Raw genomic sequence first — 23,353 nt, 5'->3', positions numbered from 1 at the left:
GTTATGTAGAAGAATATTAGAGAAAACCTGAGTGCTTTAACAGAGGCCATCTGTTGTAAAATTTAAACAAATATTTCTACATTTTTAAATATTTTCATTTATTATTCAGTAATTGACCATGAAAAAAAAAATCTAAATTAAACAAGAAATTCAATATAATTTAGACAAGTGCTACCAGCAGACTGGTATATCGGCCCCCTTTTGGCTGAAGCAATGTAGGATCATAGTCTGGATGATGCTTAATATGCCCTTTAAGTGTTTTCAGTCAGACCTGTTGATTATATTGAAGAAAGCTCACAGCCCTGCTAACTGCTAACCTGCCGTGTCATCCATCCATCTGGAAGGTTTTGAGATCTTTGCTGTCACACAACACAACGAAATGTGCCTCTTTTCAGAAATTACACAGTTAGTTATGATAGCTTGAATTGGATGTGAGCACACAGCAGAGTGAACCAGAGTGACACTACCTGGCCATCAAGCATTACCTATACCCCTTTTCCAAAATGTTAGCTCTGGTTCTTGAACTGGTTCTATTCTGGATTCTATTCTGGTGCTTTTCCACCACTTCTGAGCCAAAGTGTTGTAATCAAGGATGTGTCAACAATAGAGGGCAATGCACAACACACAGTGGAAGTAAAGGGTAAAAGCAAAGTGGTAGATTGCATTGACTACATGCAAGCTTTTGTTGTGGTATCACAGATATTTGATTTAATACAAAAATACAAGCATGTGCCAACTATTACTAAGACCCCCCCCCCCAGTGTACAATATGTCACACCCACTGATCATCACAGCTAGCATTTCAGGTTAAGAAAAACCTGCGATTTTTTGCTTTCAGCTGTGAGCCAACTTTTCGGTTTCCGCACCAATTTGTTTTTGGTCCAAATGCTCAAACAGAACCTTTTCCATGTTGGTGGAAAAGAGGCATTAGTAATACCTCTGGGGAAAAAGACCACTGTAGTTTAACCTTCACATATGTGCACATATGCATCTCATCCATGAGTAATGCTCTACTTTGTTCTATATGACATATACAGTTAGTGGGCTTGTCTTAGTAGAAATACCTCTTAGTTACTGTAGTAACTGTAACTGTCCTGATTTCTGGAAAGAGACCTAATGGTTTAAGTTTCATATGAAATGTTTTGGAGCTTTGAGTGCGATTAACCTCTGTTGTACAAAGGTGACAGTGAACATCTTGAAACTTCTGCAAATCACACTGAGGCTGTCCAGATGGATAGATGACACTCTTTAGGGTGGGCTTATGCTTTAAAAACATGTGAAAATATGATTTTCAGCTATAAATGTAAATGCTTCATAGTTACGGTAAGAGAAGAAATAACAGCAGGTCTTTAAAAGGTTATCTTCACAAATCAAGAACAGGGGTATAGAACAGTGTTGCTGGTCAAGAGCATTAACTAGTAAAAAGTACTGGTGTTCCATGGGTAACCACTAGAAAAATTGTTAATCCTAAATTCCACATTTAGAGCTTTCACTTAGTGACCTGTGCTGGTCATTCATCAGTAAACGTCATCTTAAAAATACAAAACCAGACCGGCGCTTGTGTTGTTAACACGTTATAAAATGACCTCGACGTAATTCTGGATGGCGGTTGAGATCCAAGGCTGGTATCTGTGGAATCAGGACTGACTGGTCTGGAATCTGTGGTGGTCTGTTGTGGTCCGATTGGGTTTGTGGGGTCAAGAGAGCTGCTGCTCCAGGGTCTGTTCAGGGCAGAGCGGGCACTCTGTAGAGGTGGAGCAGCTCTCACACTGTAGTCCATGGCCACAGGGCAGGGACACTGAGCCCTGTTCTCCACACGTCACACAGCACTGTCTTTGTTTCCTGTATACCACCTTGGGAAACGCAGAGGAAAATGTTCAAGCCTTTAAAACTGGACATGCTGGATGTTCACCACTATTTTGTGAGCAAAGGAAAACTAAAAATAACGTCAGCAAAAGAATGACAACGGAAAACAACAGAAGTGACACTTGCTCTGGGAACATGCAATAGGCATTTGTTAATATTTTTGACACTTTTTACACTGTTAAAAAAAAAAAAAAAAAAAAAAAAAAATCACACTACATTACTATGGCAATGCCCTTTTAACATTTAATCAGTAGCGCTGACAAAGAGTGATTTAGTTTTTACAAGTAGAAATTACTTTTCAAAATGTCAAAATCTTATTTTGACATGTTGAAATGTTAATTTAGGATATTGGTAAAATAATTTGACATGCTACACATGTATTTTCACACGTAGAAACTGCATTTAGACTAAGACGTCAAAACTGATGTATGGATAGTTTTCATTATATCAATAACTCCTTTTCACTTGTAAGAATAGTGATTACTGATATCTACAATTTCCAACTTTCAACATGTCGCAAAAGAACTGTGACAAGTAGAAATGTAATGTCCCATTTCAGCTATCATCAACTGCATTCCCCACATATCCGACAAATCAACTAACCATTTCTGATATGTGGGCGTTAACATATAATTTAATATCACAAAGCCGATGGTTGTCTTTTAAATTAGCATATTAATTTCAGATTTGTATATATAACATTGAAGATACTGACAATGACAAGTGGAAATTCCTTTTATGTATCTAAAATCAAAGTCTGACTAGTTATAAAAGGAGCTGTAGATATTTCAAATATAATTGTTTCTAGTATGAAAATAATTTCCACTAGTTTCCATTATATTTCAGGTATCTGACATATAATTTTACATATCTGAAATTATCTGAAATCCTTACTTACTAATTGTAATTCCAAGATGACATATCAATAATTTAATTCTGACTGGTCAGAGCTGAATTTTAGATATTTATAATTCCACTTCTGATATCTGTAATGTCAGAACAATTGTGGATGCCTACAATGATGAGTAAAAATTGAAATGTTGATATCAAGAATTGACATTTCCACTAGTGAGAAGTGGGTTATTGATATCATTGATTAGAAATGCAAAGTCAAAATTACATTATGGATATGTCAGCTAGGAATTACAACACATCATAATTGAATTATCGATATCTGTTAATGTCTGAAATAGAGGTCAATGGTAAAAGTTGACTGGTTGTAATTAAGTTACAGATACCTTCAATGAACATTTCCACTCGAAAGAAATTCATTTTTGATATCAAGAATTAACATTTTGAGCAGTGAGAAATTAAGTGTTGATATGTTTAATTTGAATTGCTACGAGTCAAAGTTACATTGTGGATATGTTGGCTTGGAATTCTAACCAGTCAAAAAGCATATCTATGATGTATCTATTGATATCTATAATTGCCATAACTGTTACTTAATTTTAAAAAAGGAGTGAAGTCTGATTATGAGAATTATGAGTTGTTGTGTATTACCTCATCAACTACCTAATATTCTTTAAAAATGCCAACAAACACTGATTTGTTACAGTGACACATACAATCATAGATTCTACAAAGAAGAGCCATGTTTAGCTCTATCATGCAGGTCAGTACATGTGTGTTATGAGTCTGTGGTATTACCTGTTCCACAGCGTGTAAGCAGCTACAGAGTTGAGCCTGCAAACTGAGGACTGACTCCAAAGGCAGTCTGTGTAGTAACTGGAGTTGATGCAGTGCTAGATGGGGGTTTTCTCCACTCCTTAAGCTCTCTAGCGCCTCCTGCAGGAGAGAAGCCTGTCTCTGTGCCTCCTCCTCCGCTTGCCTGGCTCTCTCTGCTTCCATGGCTAACCGTGCTGCATGGGCACGTGACTCCTCTGCATCTGCCTTCAGCGCAGCCCACGACTGAGAGAGACAGAATACATCATACCCAGTCAAAACTGTAATTAACTCCCCCAGTCACTACAATATGAATAAATCATGCAGCTCACTGCACTAACTCAAACAGCTGTTTCACAAACATTCATGCACACATGCCCCACTACCTACCTACCTGAGCTGTGTGTCTCCAGCTGTGACCCCACTGCTTCAGTGCCCTGTGAGCTTCCTCCAGCTCCTGTTTGAGCCTGGAAGTCTCTGCACAGGGGCCAGAGGGCAGGAGGGTGGGGGGTGTACCAGGGGAGCCCTGGCCTGATGGAAAATGCTCCCAGATATTAGTGCTCATACCATTCAGACCTACAGAGAAAAGAATAAATATCAGCAAAATCATATTATCGCTGCACCACTTGATGTCTTAGATGAAATTCCACATACCTAAAGAGCTATGAGATGGTCCCAAGAAAGTGCTTTCTGATTGGCCAGGTTGTGACAGGTGAGTAGAAAAAAATGGTGAGGTGTGCGGCCTGATTGGGGGAGATGGTGACGGGGAGCTAAAAGGTGCAGAGCTGCTAAAGGATCCTGGGATATTGACGGGGGCAGAACTCTGAAACTGGCTACCTCCTATAAAAGGGAGACAAATAATTAGAAGTTATGCTCATGTACAAATGCATATTGCTAAATGCCGTGTCCATATTGAAATTGTCGTTAGATCTATGTGTTTGTTCTTGTGTCTTTGAAATACCCAGCATAACTCCCACATTGGGCAGAGCTGAGCTGCTCTCCAAGCTCCTCTCCAACGCCGACACACCAAAATCATTCAGGTCGAGATCATCCAAGGCTGACTCTGTAAAACATACCGCACCACACCATCATCAGCTTTACAGTCATTTTAGATTTGAACCTTTGACTCAGAATTTTGTGTATCTTTACTTACCGACAACTGACTCCACAGTCTCACTGGTGGGGTAAAAGGGCAGGGCGTTAGCGTTCATGCCTGAGGAGATGCTGGATCCTGGGGGTCCGAGAGGGGCGGGACTGGGCGGCGTGGCAGCCAGACTGGAGGGGATGCTGGAGGACAAACTCAAAGGGCTTCCCACAGGCAGAAACACTAACAAGTCCTGAAGAGACACAAATAAATAATGTGGTATTTGGAGAAACAGGCGTTTATGCTTGTGTTCCTGCAGCAAGATCTAATTAACAGCTTGAGGTTATAATTGTACCTGTTTGCTTTGTACTGTTGCCAATTCTCTGTTGCGCTGCTCAAGAGCAAAACTCCTTTGCTTTGCCTGAAACCACAAACATATAAGAATAACGACATGAAAACATGCAGGATGTAATAACTATGACATCATTCAAGAGCTGATTTTCCTTTTGTTTCATTTAATATTATCTCACAGTTTATGCCCCTTTTCCAATGGATCAAAAAAAAAACAAAAACACAACAGCTGGCTTTTGGCTTTAGGGGGAGTAAGCTTCATCTAAAAAACACTTGGTAAAAAATGATACTTTTGGTTTTGTTTCACTGCGACAACATTCACTGCTTCACAGTATTGCTGCGATGAATGAAATGCAGAGGAGGAAAGTGAAACTAAGAGCTAAGATTTGTGTTTTAAAGTAACTGAAATGAAACAATCAGAAATTAACATTTTATTTCTCTCGTTCACTGTTTTTCTCACAGTACTTGTATTGTTATCAAACAGAGTTTGTATAAAGTGTATTTGTTGAAGCAACCACACTGTGTGTGTTAGACCAATCAGTGACCGTCATCCCTGCCCACAATACCCACCCCTAAAGTTCCTGTACTTTCAGAATGGATCACCTTCCCGATAAGGGACTCTCTGGGGGGTAAAATAATGTTTCTGGAACTTAATTTTAGACCCTGGTCCCTGTGGTCGAAATGCAGTAAGTCCCTCAAAAGGTTTCTAGTCCGAGGGGTAAGTTCCTGTGGTTCAAAAGGAACGTATTGCCTAGTTACTTCCCCCACCTACAACCTACATGCTTATTTTGATGGAAAAAGGCTGTCCTTCTCACCTGATCCTCCCTCTCAAATCCCGGTGCTCTGCCGTACCCTCCCTCTCCTGCCCAAGGAGACAGAGGCTCTGTTCTTCCACTCATGTCCTCACACAGAGACAAAACATTACCCAGCAGTCCCTGCTCCGCTACACACGACCCTGCAGGTGGGGAGAAGGGGTCTGAAACAGAACTAGAAGAAGGGCCAGAGCCCATGTTGTGTCTGCTGGGACTTGAAGAGGCTTCCTGGGCAGGAAGAGGGTCTGGAGGTCTGGGGGGTGGAGGGGAGCTGGGTGTGGGGAACGGTGGGTCGTCTGGAACAAAGGGCCCTGGAGGAGATTTTTTTTAAAAAGATAACAAAACAAAAGATAATGTTATATTGTAAAATGAATCATCAATTAGCTGTTAGGAGGTGCGTACAGTCATGTGGGGACTTACTTTCAACATGAGCAAAGGCACAGAAGGGCCCTCTGGGACAGCTGCCACACTGCTGCATGTCATTACACTTAGTGGATTTATAGATCTGTGATGAAATAACAAATCAACATGTTGATATTAACCTCCTGTCATTTCTGGTGAATATTTCCATAAGGTCTCGTAAACAGACAAACCTCTGGGTGAAACTGCTGTTCTGTCCTCGTGTGGCAATACTGACATCCCTCTGCTCCCTCACATTTACTGGGATCCCCCCATTCCTCGCTCTGTTTCACAGCTGGACATGGCAACGCTCTGCGGCAGCAAGAATGAACAACAACTCTGTTAAACACATCCACAAACAGGCAAAAACAACACCATGATCTTTAAATGTTTTCCTTCTACATGATGTGATGGAGCACCTGTATTTGTGCTTGTGCGGGCTGCGTCTCCTGTCTTTGCTGTTGTGGTAGTACGGACAGGCATAACCTTGACGGCACAGACGGGGTGGTTTCTTGCAGAGTTCTGTCTTGTAGTGGGACAGCACATAATTGTTATCTAAGGAGTTAAAACACAGAGACAGAGAAGGACACAATGAGGCGTGAGACTGTGTTTTGTTTTTTTTTTGTTTACTGCATTTAAAGGATTAAAGGGTAACTTAGGTATTTTTCAACCCGGCGGCTTTTTTCCTGTTTTCGTGTTTAAGTGACTAATGGAAACAAGTTCTGAAATCAGCCTGGTATTGAACGAGAGTGCTGCAGGCGCCAGCAGCAAAACAGGCTGCAATGTAACCACTCTGGACATGTGCATACTGTCAAAGTACGTCCAATAAAAGTGCCTGTGTTTGCCACTGACAGGCTCAGATTGATATTTTAAGTGTCTGACAACATTATGGAAAGGATCCCTACAGAGATAGACCTTTTTGTCAAAGAGTAAGACCCTTTTTGTTTAATCAGAAACAGCCCTGAAATCACTATCACCAGACTCCATTTAAATAAACTGTAATTTTATCAAGGAAAACACACTTCATCCAAAGTAGACAGAAACAAAATAAAGCTCACACAAACTTTCCTGGTTCCTCTTTCCACTGTTGCAACAATCACCAACTCTGGTTTTGTTGAAATTAACACTTAATTCACCCAATTAGTTGTGAAAATATGCTGGCTCTATACATATTAATATTACTGTTTATGTAAATGGTGTCTGGTGGGTTTGACAATGACAATTTCTAGGCTGTTTCCAGTTAGACAAAAAGGATCTCACCCTTAAACAGAAGGGTCTATCTCTGTAGGGATCCTTTCCAAAATGTTGTCAGATGCTTAAAATAACAATCTGGCAAAACAGTCCGTCACTGGCAAAACAAACACTTTTACAGTTTTAATGAAAATATTTTTTTTTTTGGGTGACTATAAATTGAACAATTGCCCTGCATTATTACATCACAGCCTGTCTCGCTGCTGTCGGCTGCAGGGCTCTTGCTCAATACTGGACGAGTTTCAAAATTTGCTGTTCAAATGAGTTACTTATTGAAAACATGGTAAAATAGAAACCAGGCTGAAAAATACCAAATTTAGCCTTAAAGTAAGACCACGTCTGGACCAAACCTACCCCTCTCTTTCAGTTGAATGAGGCCAGTCCTGTGACACAGCAGGGGGCTTCAGCACAATTAACTCAGGTTCATCTTGCAAAAAAGTTGGCTTAGCTATCACAATCTTGGTAATTTGATTTTTAACATCACCTCCCAATTAAAGATAACGTTGTTGCCACTGTGATAACTCTCATTGTAAAATTCTGTCTCAGAGTATTACTGACCTCTGTGAAGTTTTTCTGTCGCCTGATAAGCCCCCAAACTCATGGAGCTGCTACTCAAATTTGATGTCCAAGATCATATTTCATGTTTCACTGGTGATCAACACATCATCTTCTAATGCAGCACCAGCATTAATTTAACATAAGGCAGCTTTTTACTTGCCTCAGAATGGGCCTTTGGGTGTGACTATGCACGAGTCTAGGTACATTATAGTGTAGATTTTATCGATATTACTACTCTTAGCGATACTCTCATCGGTTCTTTTTCATTACTAAATAATTGCTTTCTAAAGATTATATTACTTTATAACAATATATTCAGAACAGGATTAGACTTTTTTTTAAAAAAATATATATAATAAAATGTCTCTCGAGCAGCAACAGTAATGTTTACAATGGCTAAATTCACTATCTAATGTCAATAATATCTCACTGGAACCAGATCAAAACTGTCAACAAAACAAATAATACTCCTGATGTCACAATACTGAGTGATGTTTGGAATAAGGAACACTCACACTTGTCAGTATCAGTGACTGTTTAAACTCAAAGACATCATATTTAAGTTTATGTTCTGCTTGTTGTTTGATAAATTGCTATTAAACACAATCAGAGGGGTTTTGAATTGCTATCTTTTTTCTCAATTCTCATGATTTTGGCGCTGGCAATTTTCCTTTGGCGCTGGCTAAAGCCTCTTAGGACGGGCATCAAAAAATCTTCAATGCAGGACAAACAATGCAAGCAATGGTCGGAGCATAAAAGTTCTGTAAAACAGATTCACCTTGCCAGCGTGGTTCCTCACTCAGGATCTTCTCTATGAGGGCTGTACTAGCTGCCTGACCCGACTGTCCATCTCCTCCACCTCCCTCTGTGGGCCCAGAGCCTCCCTGAGACTCCATTACCTGCACTTCTCTGTGGAATTCACAGCGTAAAGAGACTCTATAAACAACTACAACACCAATACACACAGAGAAACTGATAAAATGTCAAAGTAGCTTGGTTACATGGTAAAATTAGGTTATTTTGGCACCTGATATCATAAACAGGGCTGCGCAGGTCATGTGATCCGTGTGCGAAGGCACAGTGGGAGCCGTTTTTGCTGCAGTGGCCTTTTGCATCTGTTTCATGTATACATGATCCCGTCTTATAGTAGCGGAGGTGGTATCTCCGTTCTGTGTCACCTGCTGTTCTATGTAGAAAAGGGCATCTAGAGCACAGAAAAAAACATGGATAAAACATGAAGACATACATTTCCTCTCAGGTAAATAGTAGGAAGTACACACAAAACACTGGCACTCTTCCCATCTGTGTAATGGTGTTTTTTTTTTTTGTTTTTTTTTACCTCTGCAAGTAGGGATTTCATAACGAGAGCTGAAACAGGAAATGCTTGAAATGTCCACTTAGCACTCTGCCAAGTGGTTCATTAGCATGTATCAAAGGCGTCCTCTTTGACCCTCCATTCTTTACATTTACATTCCCCTCGTCTGTGGTCTTCACCGAGAGGGTGTCATACAGACCATAATGGCTCAGCACATTTCAGTCTAAAAGAGACTCATCAAGTGGCTTGAGTTGATGCTAATGCTCACTGTGAAGATTATGCAGGAGGCACTATTCATCTGAGGTATTCAACTTGACCTGTAATTGTGGATAGGGTGTATCCTCAATCACTGCTTCAATGTCTTTCACCCAAAGGTTCTTTGTCATGCAATGCTCCACACATTCTGATGATTCGCTTGACCGATTCAGAATTTAAATGTAAAAGCTTACACCCAATAGAAATGAAACATGGACAATGGTTTTAGTTACTAGCAAAAATTAACCGTTCAGAGTCAAAGAGGCTACTGAAAACCAACAGACCTAGGTCTGTGGGGTTTCTAACAAAGGGCCAAGAATTTCATGCACAACAAAAAGTGAGATGATGTGCAGACGTTTCACAATGAGTCACCATGTGGGCTGCAGTGATATACCTCTTTCAAGGTGCAAGGCGCAGTTTCAAAATGCAACTGTATGGAGATTCTTCCTTTTATTTTAATTATTTTTTAAAGTGAAGACATTTTATGTATGACTCCATTAGCAAAAAGAGTTCAAATTTCAGTTACAGCAATAAATCATTCGTTCAACCAAAGATAACTCTTCTGTTTTCAAGTCTTTTAAGGTTCATACTGACAGATAATATAAATTCTGTAATACCATGAATTGCGGTATTTTCTGAGGTGGCTATTGTACCGTGAAAATCTCATACCTAGTCACCATCATATTCTTCCCAGATACAGTGTAGATAGATTATACAATTCTGTGTTAAAAACAACAATAACACTTCCCCTTCAAACAAGTCCTGATGTTTCTGCTACATGTAACTCTACCGAAGGGCTCGTGATGCGAGCATGATGTGAAGCAGTCTTGTGAAACACTGAAATCTCAGTTGCACTCACTCATCTCCATCAGGGCAGGTGCCTGTTCCCTCATCATATTTGGTACAGTAAACATCTGGACTGTAGTTAAAGGTCCCGTCCCGTCTGCGGATGGGTCTGCGGCGCCGCTGGTTCAGGAAGTGCCAGTGGAAACAGGAAAAAGGCCTGTGTTGTGTACATTTATGCTGTACGAACAGGGGGCACTGCTCAGTTCTGAACTCCTTCAGATATCTGGGGAGGAGAGAGGCAACAAGATGGAGTGAAATATCTTTCCAGGAAGTGTTACTGCATTTTAAAGTTACTTAAACAAGCAAGACTGTATTCACATTTATTAGCTGTCCATTCAATATTCTTATGTGTAGTGATTATTTTTCAAGGGATCCCCATCTGTCTGTATCTATCTTTTATTCTACTACTGTGACAAGCTTCTCCTTCCTAAAGGTAAATGTATAATGTGACTAAGCTAACATTAAGCTTATACAGCAGTGAGACTTATTCATGGATACAGAACTTTAATTGTCTGTGCCACAAAGCTTGTGCAGATATGGCTACTGTTAGTAAGCACCGTTAGGCCTCCTTATCGAGACCTGCCCCGGTTCTCAAGCACATTATCGCTTAATAGACTTCGTTCAGTCATTTTAAAGAATATTAGGTCTATCGCTCACTCATTTTTTTCAAATACAATTTAGCTGTAGTCTTGTATATGCAGCTACACGTGAGGTTGTGTGTACACTTACATAGCTAATCCTGCTAACTAGCTACGTACGTGTAATGTTGAGGTTTCTCGGGCTGCACGTTCAACACGGTTGCGGGAGATGTCGAGCCCCCTGCGGGCGAAGACGAAGAGGACGAGGAGGGTCCCCCGGTGGTCGTCGCTGCCGAAGATGGCGGGGGCTGAGAGTGCGTTTTAGACATTTTACCCGTTTGAAGCCTAACAACACGAAGCTTGTTTTTAGCTTACTGGCTAGCTATTCTTACTAGCTTCGAAATCCGCATTCTACTACGATGTGAGCTTGCGCAAGACAGGAGGAAGTAGTAGAAAACGGACAGCACGGAACTATGGGACATGGAGTCCAATCATTACCTCACGAATTACCGTGCAGATGAAATATTTACGAGATTAGATCATTCACTGACAATGTATGACAGCGCTACATACATTTGTTTTTTTCACTTTCTTTATTGTACACAAATTCACTGACAGAAAAACAGATACATTGAAAACAATAAATAAATAAAAAAATTAAAAGACAAAAAACAACAAAAAAAATAGACGGTATAATAATTAAATGTTCATTTTGTAATGCCAGAGTTTGTTTTATGCATCATATTAAAAAATAATAATAAATTAAAGGTATTAATAGATTTTTGTTCATAATTAACATAACACAACAGAACATAACATGGTGCTATATTTTTGAAACGTATTATTAAAGTGCTGGAAAGTCAGTTTGGTTTCTGACCATTTTTCTTATGAAATTTTCAAAACCAACCAAAAAAACCCCACATACTATAGCCAATCTTAACTTGACCAAAATATAGAAAACATCAACATTTGTCTTCATTTTTTTTAAGGAAGTTGGCAGCATTAATCTAAAACATTCTGGTGTATGTACAGTGGAACAAATATATATAAGAAATACTTATTATCCATATTCAGTTTGAATCTTTTCAACACAAGCTTTACAGGTTAAATTCTATGTATCATCTTCAAAGATAATTCGTTAAATATCAAAAAGATATTAAAATAGTTTTATATATCATAAATCTTCCATGCTTCTCACACTGTGTATCATTAAATGAAGAAGTTTTTATTATATTTGTTTGAGCACCTCTCTTTTAATACAGGCTTATTAGTTTCAACAATACAAATATTTTCCACACAATCTTCAAAATTAACAGGTCATAGACATATAAAGACACTTTCTGGTATAGCATCGAAAACAATGGCACACACTTTTGGATTTACAGGTCTTTTGGATTCATCCAGAAAGTCTTTGTAGGTCACCAGATAACCATTTTTATTAAGAAATTGTCCAACTGTCAATATTCTATTATTGAACCATGTGTGACGGAGGATAGTCTTATTTTTATATCGGATGTCTTTAGGATACTTTAACATTGTTGTTTCTTTTTCTTACTTGCTGCATCTGCCCTGACATCAGCTTTGAAGGTGAACCAATGAGCGTGTCGTATTTCACAAGAATGACGTCACGATAAAGTATATATACTCGGCCTCAACCCTTTTCCGACGCACACCGTTTTTCATTTTCCGCGGTCACCAACGGAAGACTATCACTGACGGCTCCTGCCTTGACCCAACCGACGTCCTAAAGGTAAATATCACCGCCTTGCTGTTTAATGTTAGGCAATATGCGTGAAATCGATTCCCATAATTTACTATGTATTCACGGACCGAGTTTCTGTTTACAGTCATTGTTCGGCAAACAGGCTAACATGGCGGCTTGCTAACGTTAGCATTAGCTAAAAATAGAACAATGGCGTTTCTTACGGTTTCTGGTTCAACGTCACCGGTTAACATTAGGTCTTTTGAGTGAAACTAGACCCTGGTGATCACATTGGCTTAGTTGGAATTAACCACAAATATTAATGTTGGCTAAAAATTGCTGTTAGCTAAGTTAATAATGTAATGTAAGCTAATGTCGCCTGATCAGGATCGAGGCAATGTCGACTGGAGGTGAAATGAGAAACTGTGAAAATGGCGAAGTCGAAAAGGAAAGACTGAGTGGCTGGGCTGAGACTGAGTGTTTTGACGCCGTTGTTGTTGGTCGCTGTGGGACCATAAACTTGCGAAATTGTTGTTTTTGTTAGCATAGCACAGCACTGATTCTATCAATTAAACTTGCCTGATAACAACTTGTAGTCTGTTTTTTAATATACATTTTTAGGCCTTGTTTGGTAGTCGGCTGTAGTGTTGCTGGAGCGTAACGTTACCGGAGCGAACCAGACGCCTCCCAGTGGTTGGAACATAGGGGGAGGGGCGCTGCTTTAGCTTATATGCTAGCTGTATAAGCTTGTATGCTAGGCTGGGTTAGCACGTTAGCTTGGTAAATAAAACCAGATCTGTATGATTTGGCACTACCACGTTAAGTAGCGAAAGGCAGTTAATACAACTCGTTGTTGTCCTGTTTGTAGCAAAATGGCCCGTACCAAGCAGACTGCCCGTAAATCTACTGGAGGAAAGGCGCCAAGGAAGCAGCTCGCTACCAAGGCAGCCAGGAAGAGCGCTCCGTCCACGGGAGGAGTGAAGAAGCCCCATCGTTACAGGTGAAGTATTTGATTTTTACACTATGCCTTACAGTCCTTAATCTAACGTATCCCTTGATACAACCAGTCATTCAGTTTTGAATAATGTTTGAATAATTGTTTTTGATTAGGCCTGGAACCGTGGCTCTGAGGGAGATCCGTCGTTATCAGAAGTCCACTGAGCTGCTCATCCGCAAGCTGCCCTTCCAGCGTCTGGTCAGAGAAATTGCACAGGATTTCAAGACTGACCTGCGTTTCCAGAGTGCTGCCATTGGCGCTCTTCAGGTAAATACCACATGGAATTAGTCACAGTGAAGTCTTGAGTACCAGTGGGACAAATAAAGGGTATTTGGTTTGCCTCTAAAGTCTCTTTTTGTTTTCTTAACAGGAGGCCAGCGAGGCTTACCTGGTGGGTCTGTTTGAGGACACCAACTTGTGCGCCATCCACGCCAAACGTGTCACCATCATGCCCAAAGACATCCAGCTGGCTCGCAGGATAAGGGGAGAGAGGGCCTAAGCAGCTGGCGGCAGCAATGTCAAGACAAATGATCCTATTTATCGTACTTAACCATTTTTGTGGACTTTATTTCTTGGGTATTTTTTTTTTAATTCTTTTGAATTTTTGTATTTTAGACTGGGACAATGCCATCAATCATTCCACAAGCCTGAGTACACCTAGGATAGTATGGAATGTTGTGCAGTAGGTTTATCTACTTTTTATTTTATCATGGGTCATTACATGTGTCAGCCATAACACCACCTTAAGTTGTGGGTATCAGACTCCCTCTGGGGATGGAGTTGTCTTTTGAAGCGAGGATGCATTCTTCACATCTTCCGCAGGGGTCCAGGGTCTCATCACTCATCTACCACTTCTCACAAATATGCCAGCATGTCTTGCTCAGCTGATCTCACTGCAGTATCAGGGTATTATCTGCTACAGTTGATACTCTGCACTCAATGACTGGGAGCATGGCAGACCCCTCCTGTATTTTTCTGGACTGCTTTTTACGTGTTTTTCGACATAAAATCTTGGCAGCTACATTTTAATACTATTTATGAAAATGTTGTCACATGTCTTTCTATTAAAGGTCTTTATGAGTAGAATGCTTTGTGTTGTGGTTGTATTCAGTCAGTAATACAGTGTTTACATGATCTTGTTGACATTTTATTTACAAATGAACAGTTGGCCACTGGTGAGTTATCATACAAACCATTCAGTGTGCTTGAAACCAGTAGCTGCAAGAAGAACACATGGGTTTTAAAATTATATAATTATCATAAAATTATGAAATGCACATTAACTGCTATGCCTCACCAATACGGCACACAACCTCTTCACACTCCTTGATGCTGCTGGCTCTTAGTGCCACACAGCAGAAGCCTGTTGACTCAGGGGTTTCTGGGGAGTCTCTGTGAACAGAGCCAATCACATGCTTAGATGACATATGGGTCCAGCCATTGACAACCAATATAATGGCCTGGGTATTGCATCATGTCTCTATGGAGGCAAGTGTGGAAAACACTTGCATATATAATGTATGCTTTTCTTCTATTCAAATCACTTGCATAGTAGGTCCACAAAGGTCTAGTAGGTAAATTTAACACTTACGCCACACAGAATGCAAATACTGTGTAGTCTGGTTGACCATATCTTCCTACACATGAAATCTCTGGATAGTGATGCTCAAACAGCTCCTGGTGAAAACATTTCAAAAGAATATAAATGCTGCCAGAAAAACACAAGCAAAAAGGTACATAAACACTAATTTTGACAGATACCATATGGTGTTACTCACTTGTTTACTGTTTCTATCTGTGCATGTCAAATGCGTCTCCTTCATATCTAAGAGCACTTCCTGTGAGACAAAACACACTGAGTGCATGTTGATGTTGACAAACACCTTGCAGAGATGACAGAGGCCAACGTGCCCCGAGGCAGTAGAGCAGTGTCATTACCTTGCTAGGCAGGTTTTTCTGCAATACTTCTTTAATGCCCTGCTGTAGCACCTCCTTGCCCCCAAACTAAAAGAGGATAAGACAAGTTATCAGTACTAACAGAGTAAAGACTAAGTCCCTGTTTACACCTGCTACTTACATGCATCTTGGTCTGATCACAGGTGGACAGCTACATGTGTGAATGAGCCCAACGTGTCCTCGGTGGATCTTGAGACGCACATCATTATGAATCCCACTATTTTTTTTATGTCTATCCTGCAGTGCTGTGATTGGCTAGTACTAGCCCTAACTATGATCTCCGTGCCCTAACCGCTGCAAGTGAGCTGTAAGCCAATCACAGCACAGTCTCACTACTGACAACAGGAAAAAACCATGCCAACTTCACTTATCTCCGTAACTCATATCAATTGGCAGTTCTAACTCAGTGATTGTTGTTGTACGTGTCACGTCAGCGTGATTGGTCGATAAAAAGGGACTTATTTATACATTCATGTTATAAGAAACTGTTTTCATTCTGCCTGCATGCCAAGGCCTTGGCAAACTACTTGTTTTTCTTCTTCTAACTCCTGGCATTGCAGGCGCAGTAAGTGCAGTGCTGCCTCCTGCCAGTTAAAAACAACACATTTGGCCTCTGCAAACATAAATGGTGTATGTTTTATTTTCATATACAGCAAGAATGTGAGATCTGATCACAAGTGGCCACTTGTGATGCATATGGAGAAAGCATTGTAATGCTAGGTTTGAACAGATTTAGAGCTTTCCACCCTGATCAATTCACCGAGACACATGGTAATACCAGGTGTAAACAGGGCTTAACACATATATACACAAAGACTGAATGCATATTAAATATTAAACAATAGCAATTATTTACCGTTCCAATGCTTGCTTTTCCCAAATACTGCACAATGTACACAATCCTGTGGAAGAGAGGTGCGTCAGTGTTTTAATGTCAGGGGCACACTTAGCAAAATGTGCCTGAAATCATCATTGAGAATTTGGTAACCAACTTGCCTTCCCTCTTTGAGACACTGTGACGGAGAGTTTCTCTGGTCTTTGTTGGCTGACTGCTGGGAGGGAGCAGGACCAAGCTGCAGGGTGGGGTTCTCTGTCGTCAGGGCCCGCAGGAGCTTGATAATGGGCCGATACACTGTCCCATCCTGAGCCCTCCACCGCAGAACGCTGATGGACAGAGGGCAGCCCTTCAGACGAGACAGAACGACACCTGCCTGGTAAAAAAACAGAGAATGTATTGTAACTGTACGTACAACAACTTCTACGATTTGTCCAGTAGTATGCGTGAACATTGTTTTGAGAGCGGCAGGTTTTTCAAAGTGATGAAAATGCTTAAAGGGTTTGTCAAGGGTGTGTCTACCCTGTGTCTCATTGGTTCCATCACTGGGACAATACGCACAGGATGTGTACATACTGGGGCGCTCACTAGCTCACCTGGTAGAGCGGGCGCCCCATGTGCAAAGGTTGTGGCCTTGCTGTAGTGGCAGTGGGCTCAATTCCCATCCACATCTCTCTGCAGCATGTCACCCCACTTGGATAACACTGCACGAGCTGTGTGAGAATTTGTAAATGGATTTTTTAAAAAATATAGTTTAGCTACTGTTAAAGGCGGACCCACATGACTTCTTTTTATCAAAAATTTCTCAGTTTTTGGATTCTTTGTTCATCGAAGGCATGCAAGAATGACAAAGTTTTCTTTACAAATTCAGTCTAACACAGGGAGTAATTGATTTACAGATGGTAATTTGGGGGGTGAAGTATTCCGTTGAATTCTATATTTTTGCCAGAAAACATAAGAATTTAACAACAGGTGATTTATTTCTTCTTGGTGATGTTTTCTTTCAGCAATACACTCCTTCTAGTAAAATACATGGAATCATGTTCACCAGGTTAACAAAAGAGTCCTTCACACCCACAAAGGTGTTTTCAGTTTTTCTGACTGATTAGAGCTCTGCTCAGGTTGGGAGCAGCTGTGCTGGGAATTGTGCAATGTCACAGTGCAAATTACATGTAATAAAAAAAAAATGATAAAGTGTAAGTTGTCCCACCCTAACTGGTGCCACAAAACCAACAGTAGATTCAGGGAGGTGTCTATCAAGCAGTCAGTACACACCAATAAAGTTCTGATGGCTGTTATGGCACCAAACATGTTTTGGGTGGTGACAGTGACCTTTAACCCATGACCATTAAAATCTAATCAGTTCAACCTCACGTCAAAGTGGACATTTGTGCCAAATTTAAACAAATTCCCTCCACACGTTCCTGAGATATCGCATTCATGAGAATGTGTGCCAAATTTTAGGAAATTGCCTCAAGGCATTCTTTCAGGAGATTGCAAATGGGATGGACATGCAGACAGACAGCAAGACAGACAGACAGACATTTCAAAAACATAATGCCTCCTGCCACAGGTCTCTATAACTGCATGTTTTAGGATACCTGTCCATTCTTGGAATTCCTCAGTGAGGTCCCATTGATCTCATCAATGATGTCACCAGGGCAGATAAACTTGTCGACATGAGCCTGACTACCAGCTGTCAGTTCGAGGACGAAGACACGCCCATGGAGATACCTGAGAGACAGGCAGAGGTGGGAGATGATGCAGTAGGTTGAACAGGTCCATTTATACTTGATGGAAAAGAGGTACGTTGTAGAGTGTAAGACACAAACCTCAACACCAACCCTACCTCCCGACAGGGCACTACTTCATATGTCTCACACACCTAGAAACATATACAGACAATTAACAGAGGGAGTCCAATTTCCATTATCTCACTGCAATGTGTCCTGCTTGTGAGATTTCTTTAACGGCTTTCCAGGGATCTTAAAGTTACCATGACCACCAAAACCATAATAACATTATGATGCTGTGAGTTACCAAACAATAATCACTGTTTTTTACCGGAAGGAGCCAGCTCTCATCCAGAAAACTGCAATTCTGTGAAAGGAGACAAGAGGTGGTTAGTATGGAGCCATTTGAATTCACTGTGGTTTGAAAAAACAGTTGACTAAATAAAGGTGTAGATAAAGGAGCTGAACTGACCTCCATGTTGAGTTTAAACTCCATGTGAGAGAGGACCAGTAGCAGCGACATGAAAGGCTCTGGAAGAGAGAAAACAGTGTTGTTTATGTTTTACAATGAGTGCCAGTGGTGACAAGAGTTTCCTTGTCTTTGCTCAGTGTTTGGTGGAAACAATCTGATCAAGTAAAAAGCCTCACCCAAAAATTCCTCATTCCTGAGGATAGACACTGTCGGACTGTACCACTGGAGGGAGGAGAAACAGTATGAACAAAAGCTGTTTTAGTCTATTAGTGAGACTCAGCAATGGACACATTTGGTGGACACTTTGCCCAGAGCACCTAACAGTGCCAGGAAAAGACATACACAAGCATAACCAGAAAATCAATGTCTAAGTATAATGTGTCACAGAGAATGAATTTGGTCCATGTATCTGACCTCAAGGACTCTGGGTGTGTGCAGCAGGTGTGTGATGAACTGTGGTAATGTCTTGCGACTGAGGGCCAGTCTGAGCAGGTAGCGGCCTCGGCCCTGAGCTGAGAGCAGCTTTTTGCAAACTCTGGTCTGCTCCACCACCAAGGACAGGGCGGACAGCCTACACACAAGCACATCAGCACAGAAAACAGGTATTAACAAGGGTTGAGAAAGTCAGGGGCTTTAAGCCATTTGAGATAATAGAATGCATCATTTGGGAGAAACATGATAGTAGCAGAATAAAAACTCATCTTGTAGAGCAGTGATACTCAACTTACGGCCCATGGGCCAGATGCAGGGTGGCCCACTGACCATTTTCTACTTCACAATGAAAAGAAATTAATTCACAATGGAATTTGTTGTGCTTTGAATATAAATAAGGTGTCAGAGAGCATGAAAAAGCATCAAAATCTAGCTTTTTTGTTGAAAAAGCTGCCTTTGAAACCTGAGCAAATTGGTGTGTTTTTTTCCCCCCAAAAACACAGTATTAGCAACTTGGTAAGAAATGTCCCACAGATTGCAAAAAAAACAACAATACAAAACAAAATATATATATCACTACAAATTATAATAATAATAACAGTTACAAAATAATAACTATCACAATAAGTACATTTGGAAAATATTTAAATTTAAAAAATAGGGAAAAAGAGAAAGTTATGGGAAAACAACATCAATTATAATATATAAATATATTTTAAAATTATGTTACAGTATTATAATTTTCTAGCATTCTCTCTTGGTTATGTCCTTGATTTCCTTGTTTGTCATTATTCTTTTTTATTTATTTTACTTGTTTATTCATTCATTCATTCATCTTCTAACTGCTTCATCCTCTTGAGGGTCGCGGGGGGGCTGGAGCCTATCCCAGCTACATCGGGCAAGAGGCAGGGTACACCCTGGACAGGTCGCCAGACTATCGCAGGGCTGACACATAGAGACAAACAACCATTCATTTAGACTGTGGGAGGAAGCCGGAGTGCCCGGAGAGAACCTACGCTGACACAGGGAGAACATGCAAACTCCGCACAGAAGGGCTCCCACGCCCGGGATCGAACCGGCAACCCTCTTGCTGTGAGGCGAGAGTGCTAACCACCACACCACCGTGCCGCCCAGGGATATTATATTCTGACATAAACTCTTCATAAGTAAAAAGAAGACCATCCCTATTGAATAACTGATTTACCAATACAATATTATTGTGAAACCAATATTTCAAAAAAAGAGATTTGTGTTTGAATAAGATGTCCTTGTTGTTGTTGTTAGTCTATTCATTGTATTTAAATTTATTCTTTGTCTAAATTTTCTTGTTTTCAATTTTTTCTTTTTACTAATTTCTTGCTGATTTTTCTTTTTTTTGGGTCATTTTGTCTTTCATTGCTCAGTGCCTTCTTCCCATGTTTTTTGAAAGAAATAAAGCCATGCTCAGGTCATAAAGGGTTAAATATCCATCCCATAATAATCTGGGCTGCTCTAATTGCCAATCAAGGATCCCGACAATGCCGAGTAAATGTGGTTTTCGCCTCTGAATTGAATATGAGGCAGACAGAGGTTTCTGCGGGGAACAGCATAGATCTGGGGCTTTTGAGAAAACAGTTGGGGCCAGAGCCCCAGAGGCCACCTCCCTGCTCCGCCCCTGGAAATTGTGACATTTCCATTGGAGTAATGACTGTTATAGTGTAAAGTTATGACTGTTGAAAATCATATAATCTAAGCAAGGTGTTGTTACCTGCCGCAGGCATCTTGGTGGATAAGCTGTTCAAAACAGTGCCAGTAGTCTCTTTGTACCAGACTGAGAACCGGCTCTGGAGAGAGGACACACACTCAGTTCTTACTGCAAAAACCTATTTCACATGTAGTGCTTCAGATGATTTATTATTAACATATTCACAATACATCAAACTACGTACCCAAATATTGTGCTTGTATACCATTACAACCACTTGAAGCATAAACTGACATCCTGAAATACGTGTGCCAGATATACAATTTGCAATATAGCAACTCTCAGCAGTATGTAGCCCAGGTAAAGATCATTACAAATACACAAATATGGTATTTTGCACATATAGGGATACTGACGTTGGAGCCCCTTCCTGAGGACCAGCTCCAGAAGCTCACAGCAGGAGGCGAGGTGAGGGTTGGTGTCTGACACCGTCTCTCCATGTGACTGCAGGTTCAGCACACACACTGGGAGGGACAAAAACACGCATTTCACTGTGGATCTGTTGTCGCTCCGCGTGACTGTGGCCAAAAATACACGTTTTTCATGCAATCTGCGTGCGTGATCATCGACATTTCACACATCAGCACCCTCACAGGAGGGGCTGTGCAGGAGACAAACCGACTGACGTATGCCCTGTTAAAAATATTTTGTGCATTAAAAACTCAAATGATCAAGACAGTTTTGGTGCGCGCAAAGCTGGACTAATCGATCAGCTGTAATGAATCCAAAACAGTACGTTTGCGTTATGTTTGCATGTATCCTTCCTTACCTTTGAGGGTGGCAAGCAGAGGGTCTTTTGGTGCCATGTTTGGGGACCAGCTGTGATCGGAGGCTGTCGTTGACACACAAACAGACACACAAAACCTCCTGTCATTTACGCACAGCGACACGCGCTGTAATTACACTTCCGTGTAGGGTACCTTACATACCGAGGCACCTTCCCATCACACAGAAGCCAGCACAGACACGAGACACGGAGGGCGGACAGCTGGATTTAACACCGTGTCATATAGTGTGTATCTTTGGAACAGACGCATACAATGAAATGATCAAACACATGTCGGGAATACCGGTTACAAATGAATTATTATCCAGTGATACCTGGACCCAGGAGCTTATAGACGCTCTCTGTGCCTCGAAATGAAATACAGTAAGATATGACGTGTTTATTGGCTGTAGTGACATCTGCTGTTCTGCTTCCAACAATATAAACGGTCGTGCTGCCTCCAATGACACAGTGTGAGGTGAAGACTGAAATCTTACTTTCAAATTCGCCAGCTTTAATTTCCAATATTTTATTTTAGATTTTGAAAACAGGTAAACGAGAGCATTGCTTTGCTGCAGTGTGAGGCTTTTTAGGCCTACGTGTTTGAAATAACCCAAGGATTGTTGAATAGGTAGGCCTATTTAAAGAAAGAAAAAAAGTAGGCAAACACAGCTACATCTTTAGGGGAGACCGGGGTTGGTTGGTACGCTGGCGGTTTTCTGTCCATTTAAAGGTCACCGATATTCTATTTAATGTTCATGTTTTCTGGTTTTTGTTTGAATTTATATTCAGATCTGTTGGTTGGCACAAATACACAGCATTTCACCTCATTTTAGAAAACATTTGTAGACATTAAAATATATTTATTTATAGCTGAGACCATAACCTTTTATTTACTGCTAGTTAAAATATTCTGACAAATTATGTCAGGGAAGCAGAGTTTATTTTAGTTTAGTACATATAGCTCTACACAGAAAAAAATGATAACAACAATAACAAGTCGTTACTTTTTGAAGCAGTGACAATCCAGAGCAATTTATTCTGATCAAATAGGTGTAGGCTGAAGCCTTAGGTTATTGCACCTACCCTTCATACATTGAGAGTTTTGTGCTGTACCCTTCAGTTCCAGACAAATATTCATATACACACACTGGTGTTCATAACTCTGTTTTATATTTGTTAATCATGTTTTTTAAAATATATAATTTTTAGATCTGTCAAGGATGTTACACATTTTCATTTCCTTTGAAAAAACGATTCCACAAATTAACTCCTTTCACCCATCTTTGTTTTGCATTTGTTCTAATCTTAGTTTTTTCAACACACGAGTTCCCCCTACTGCCAGTGACACCACTGCTTCCACCTACACACACCTACACATACCTCAAGTATAGAGTCGCCAGCCCTCAACATCTGCTGGACCCTCCCAACCTTATACTACAACAGCTGAATATTTATTAATTTACTTTATTTCTATTAATTTTTCGTCACTCCCTTTTCATCACATATTCATTCATTATTTTTCAACATATGAATTATTATAATCATTATTATTGTTGTTGTTGTTGTTGTTATAATATTATTATCATTATTGTTATAAATATCATTATTAATTTATTTATTGACTTATTTAATCAATTTCACATTCAACAGATTTCCCATACAACAATTGATAATTATGTTACTTTCAGTGTAAGTAATTTTTGGTTTGCTTTGTTCTTTACATATTTGTTTGT

At 40.4% G+C, this 23,353-nt stretch overlaps 3 protein-coding genes across 4 annotated transcripts; 1 reads left to right on the top strand and 2 right to left on the bottom strand.

Annotated features, from left to right (window-relative positions):
• Positions 1-68: 68 nt before the first annotated feature.
• Positions 69-11,392, bottom strand: unk (unk zinc finger). Of its 2 annotated transcripts, none has more exons than XM_049562707.1 (15): positions 11,161-11,392; positions 10,416-10,625; positions 9,014-9,190; positions 8,765-8,895; positions 6,597-6,732; positions 6,372-6,489; positions 6,199-6,283; positions 5,782-6,089; positions 4,971-5,036; positions 4,685-4,868; positions 4,493-4,594; positions 4,186-4,371; positions 3,926-4,107; positions 3,517-3,777; positions 69-1,853 (listed from the first exon to the last, which is right to left on the bottom strand). In XM_049562707.1, the coding sequence occupies exons 1-15, from the start codon at positions 11,307-11,309 to the stop codon at positions 1,698-1,700; spliced, it is 2,451 nt and encodes an 816-aa protein (XP_049418664.1). In that variant the 5' UTR covers positions 11,310-11,392; the 3' UTR covers positions 69-1,697. The 2 variants fall into 2 exon arrangements, with proteins under 2 accessions (XP_049418664.1, XP_049418665.1); XM_049562708.1 differs by having other exon boundaries at positions 1,716-1,853; positions 3,922-4,107.
• Positions 11,393-12,605: 1,213 nt separating this feature from the next.
• Positions 12,606-14,765, top strand: LOC125880511 (histone H3.3A). The gene is made up of 4 exons (XM_049563057.1): positions 12,606-12,730; positions 13,551-13,682; positions 13,793-13,946; positions 14,050-14,765. Exons 2-4 carry the CDS (start codon positions 13,555-13,557, stop codon positions 14,176-14,178), a joined length of 411 nt encoding a protein of 136 aa, XP_049419014.1. The 5' UTR covers positions 12,606-12,730; positions 13,551-13,554; the 3' UTR covers positions 14,179-14,765.
• Positions 14,182-21,873, bottom strand: si:ch211-250n8.1 (uncharacterized). The gene is made up of 17 exons (XM_049563056.1): positions 21,781-21,873; positions 21,621-21,683; positions 21,208-21,315; positions 20,855-20,930; positions 19,090-19,246; positions 18,852-18,897; positions 18,676-18,734; positions 18,535-18,570; positions 18,303-18,355; positions 18,072-18,204; positions 16,632-16,846; positions 16,492-16,537; positions 15,618-15,683; positions 15,458-15,517; positions 15,271-15,356; positions 14,977-15,071; positions 14,182-14,897 (listed from the first exon to the last, which is right to left on the bottom strand). The coding sequence occupies exons 1-17, from the start codon at positions 21,794-21,796 to the stop codon at positions 14,863-14,865; spliced, it is 1,350 nt and encodes a 449-aa protein (XP_049419013.1). The 5' UTR covers positions 21,797-21,873; the 3' UTR covers positions 14,182-14,862.
• Between the last annotated feature and the right edge of the window lie 1,480 nt (positions 21,874-23,353).

Source organism: Epinephelus fuscoguttatus, linkage group LG20, assembly GCF_011397635.1.
Source record: "Epinephelus fuscoguttatus linkage group LG20, E.fuscoguttatus.final_Chr_v1".
Classification (NCBI taxonomy): domain Eukaryota; kingdom Metazoa; phylum Chordata; class Actinopteri; order Perciformes; family Serranidae; genus Epinephelus; species Epinephelus fuscoguttatus.
This window is presented reverse-complemented; position numbering and strand designations above follow the sequence as displayed.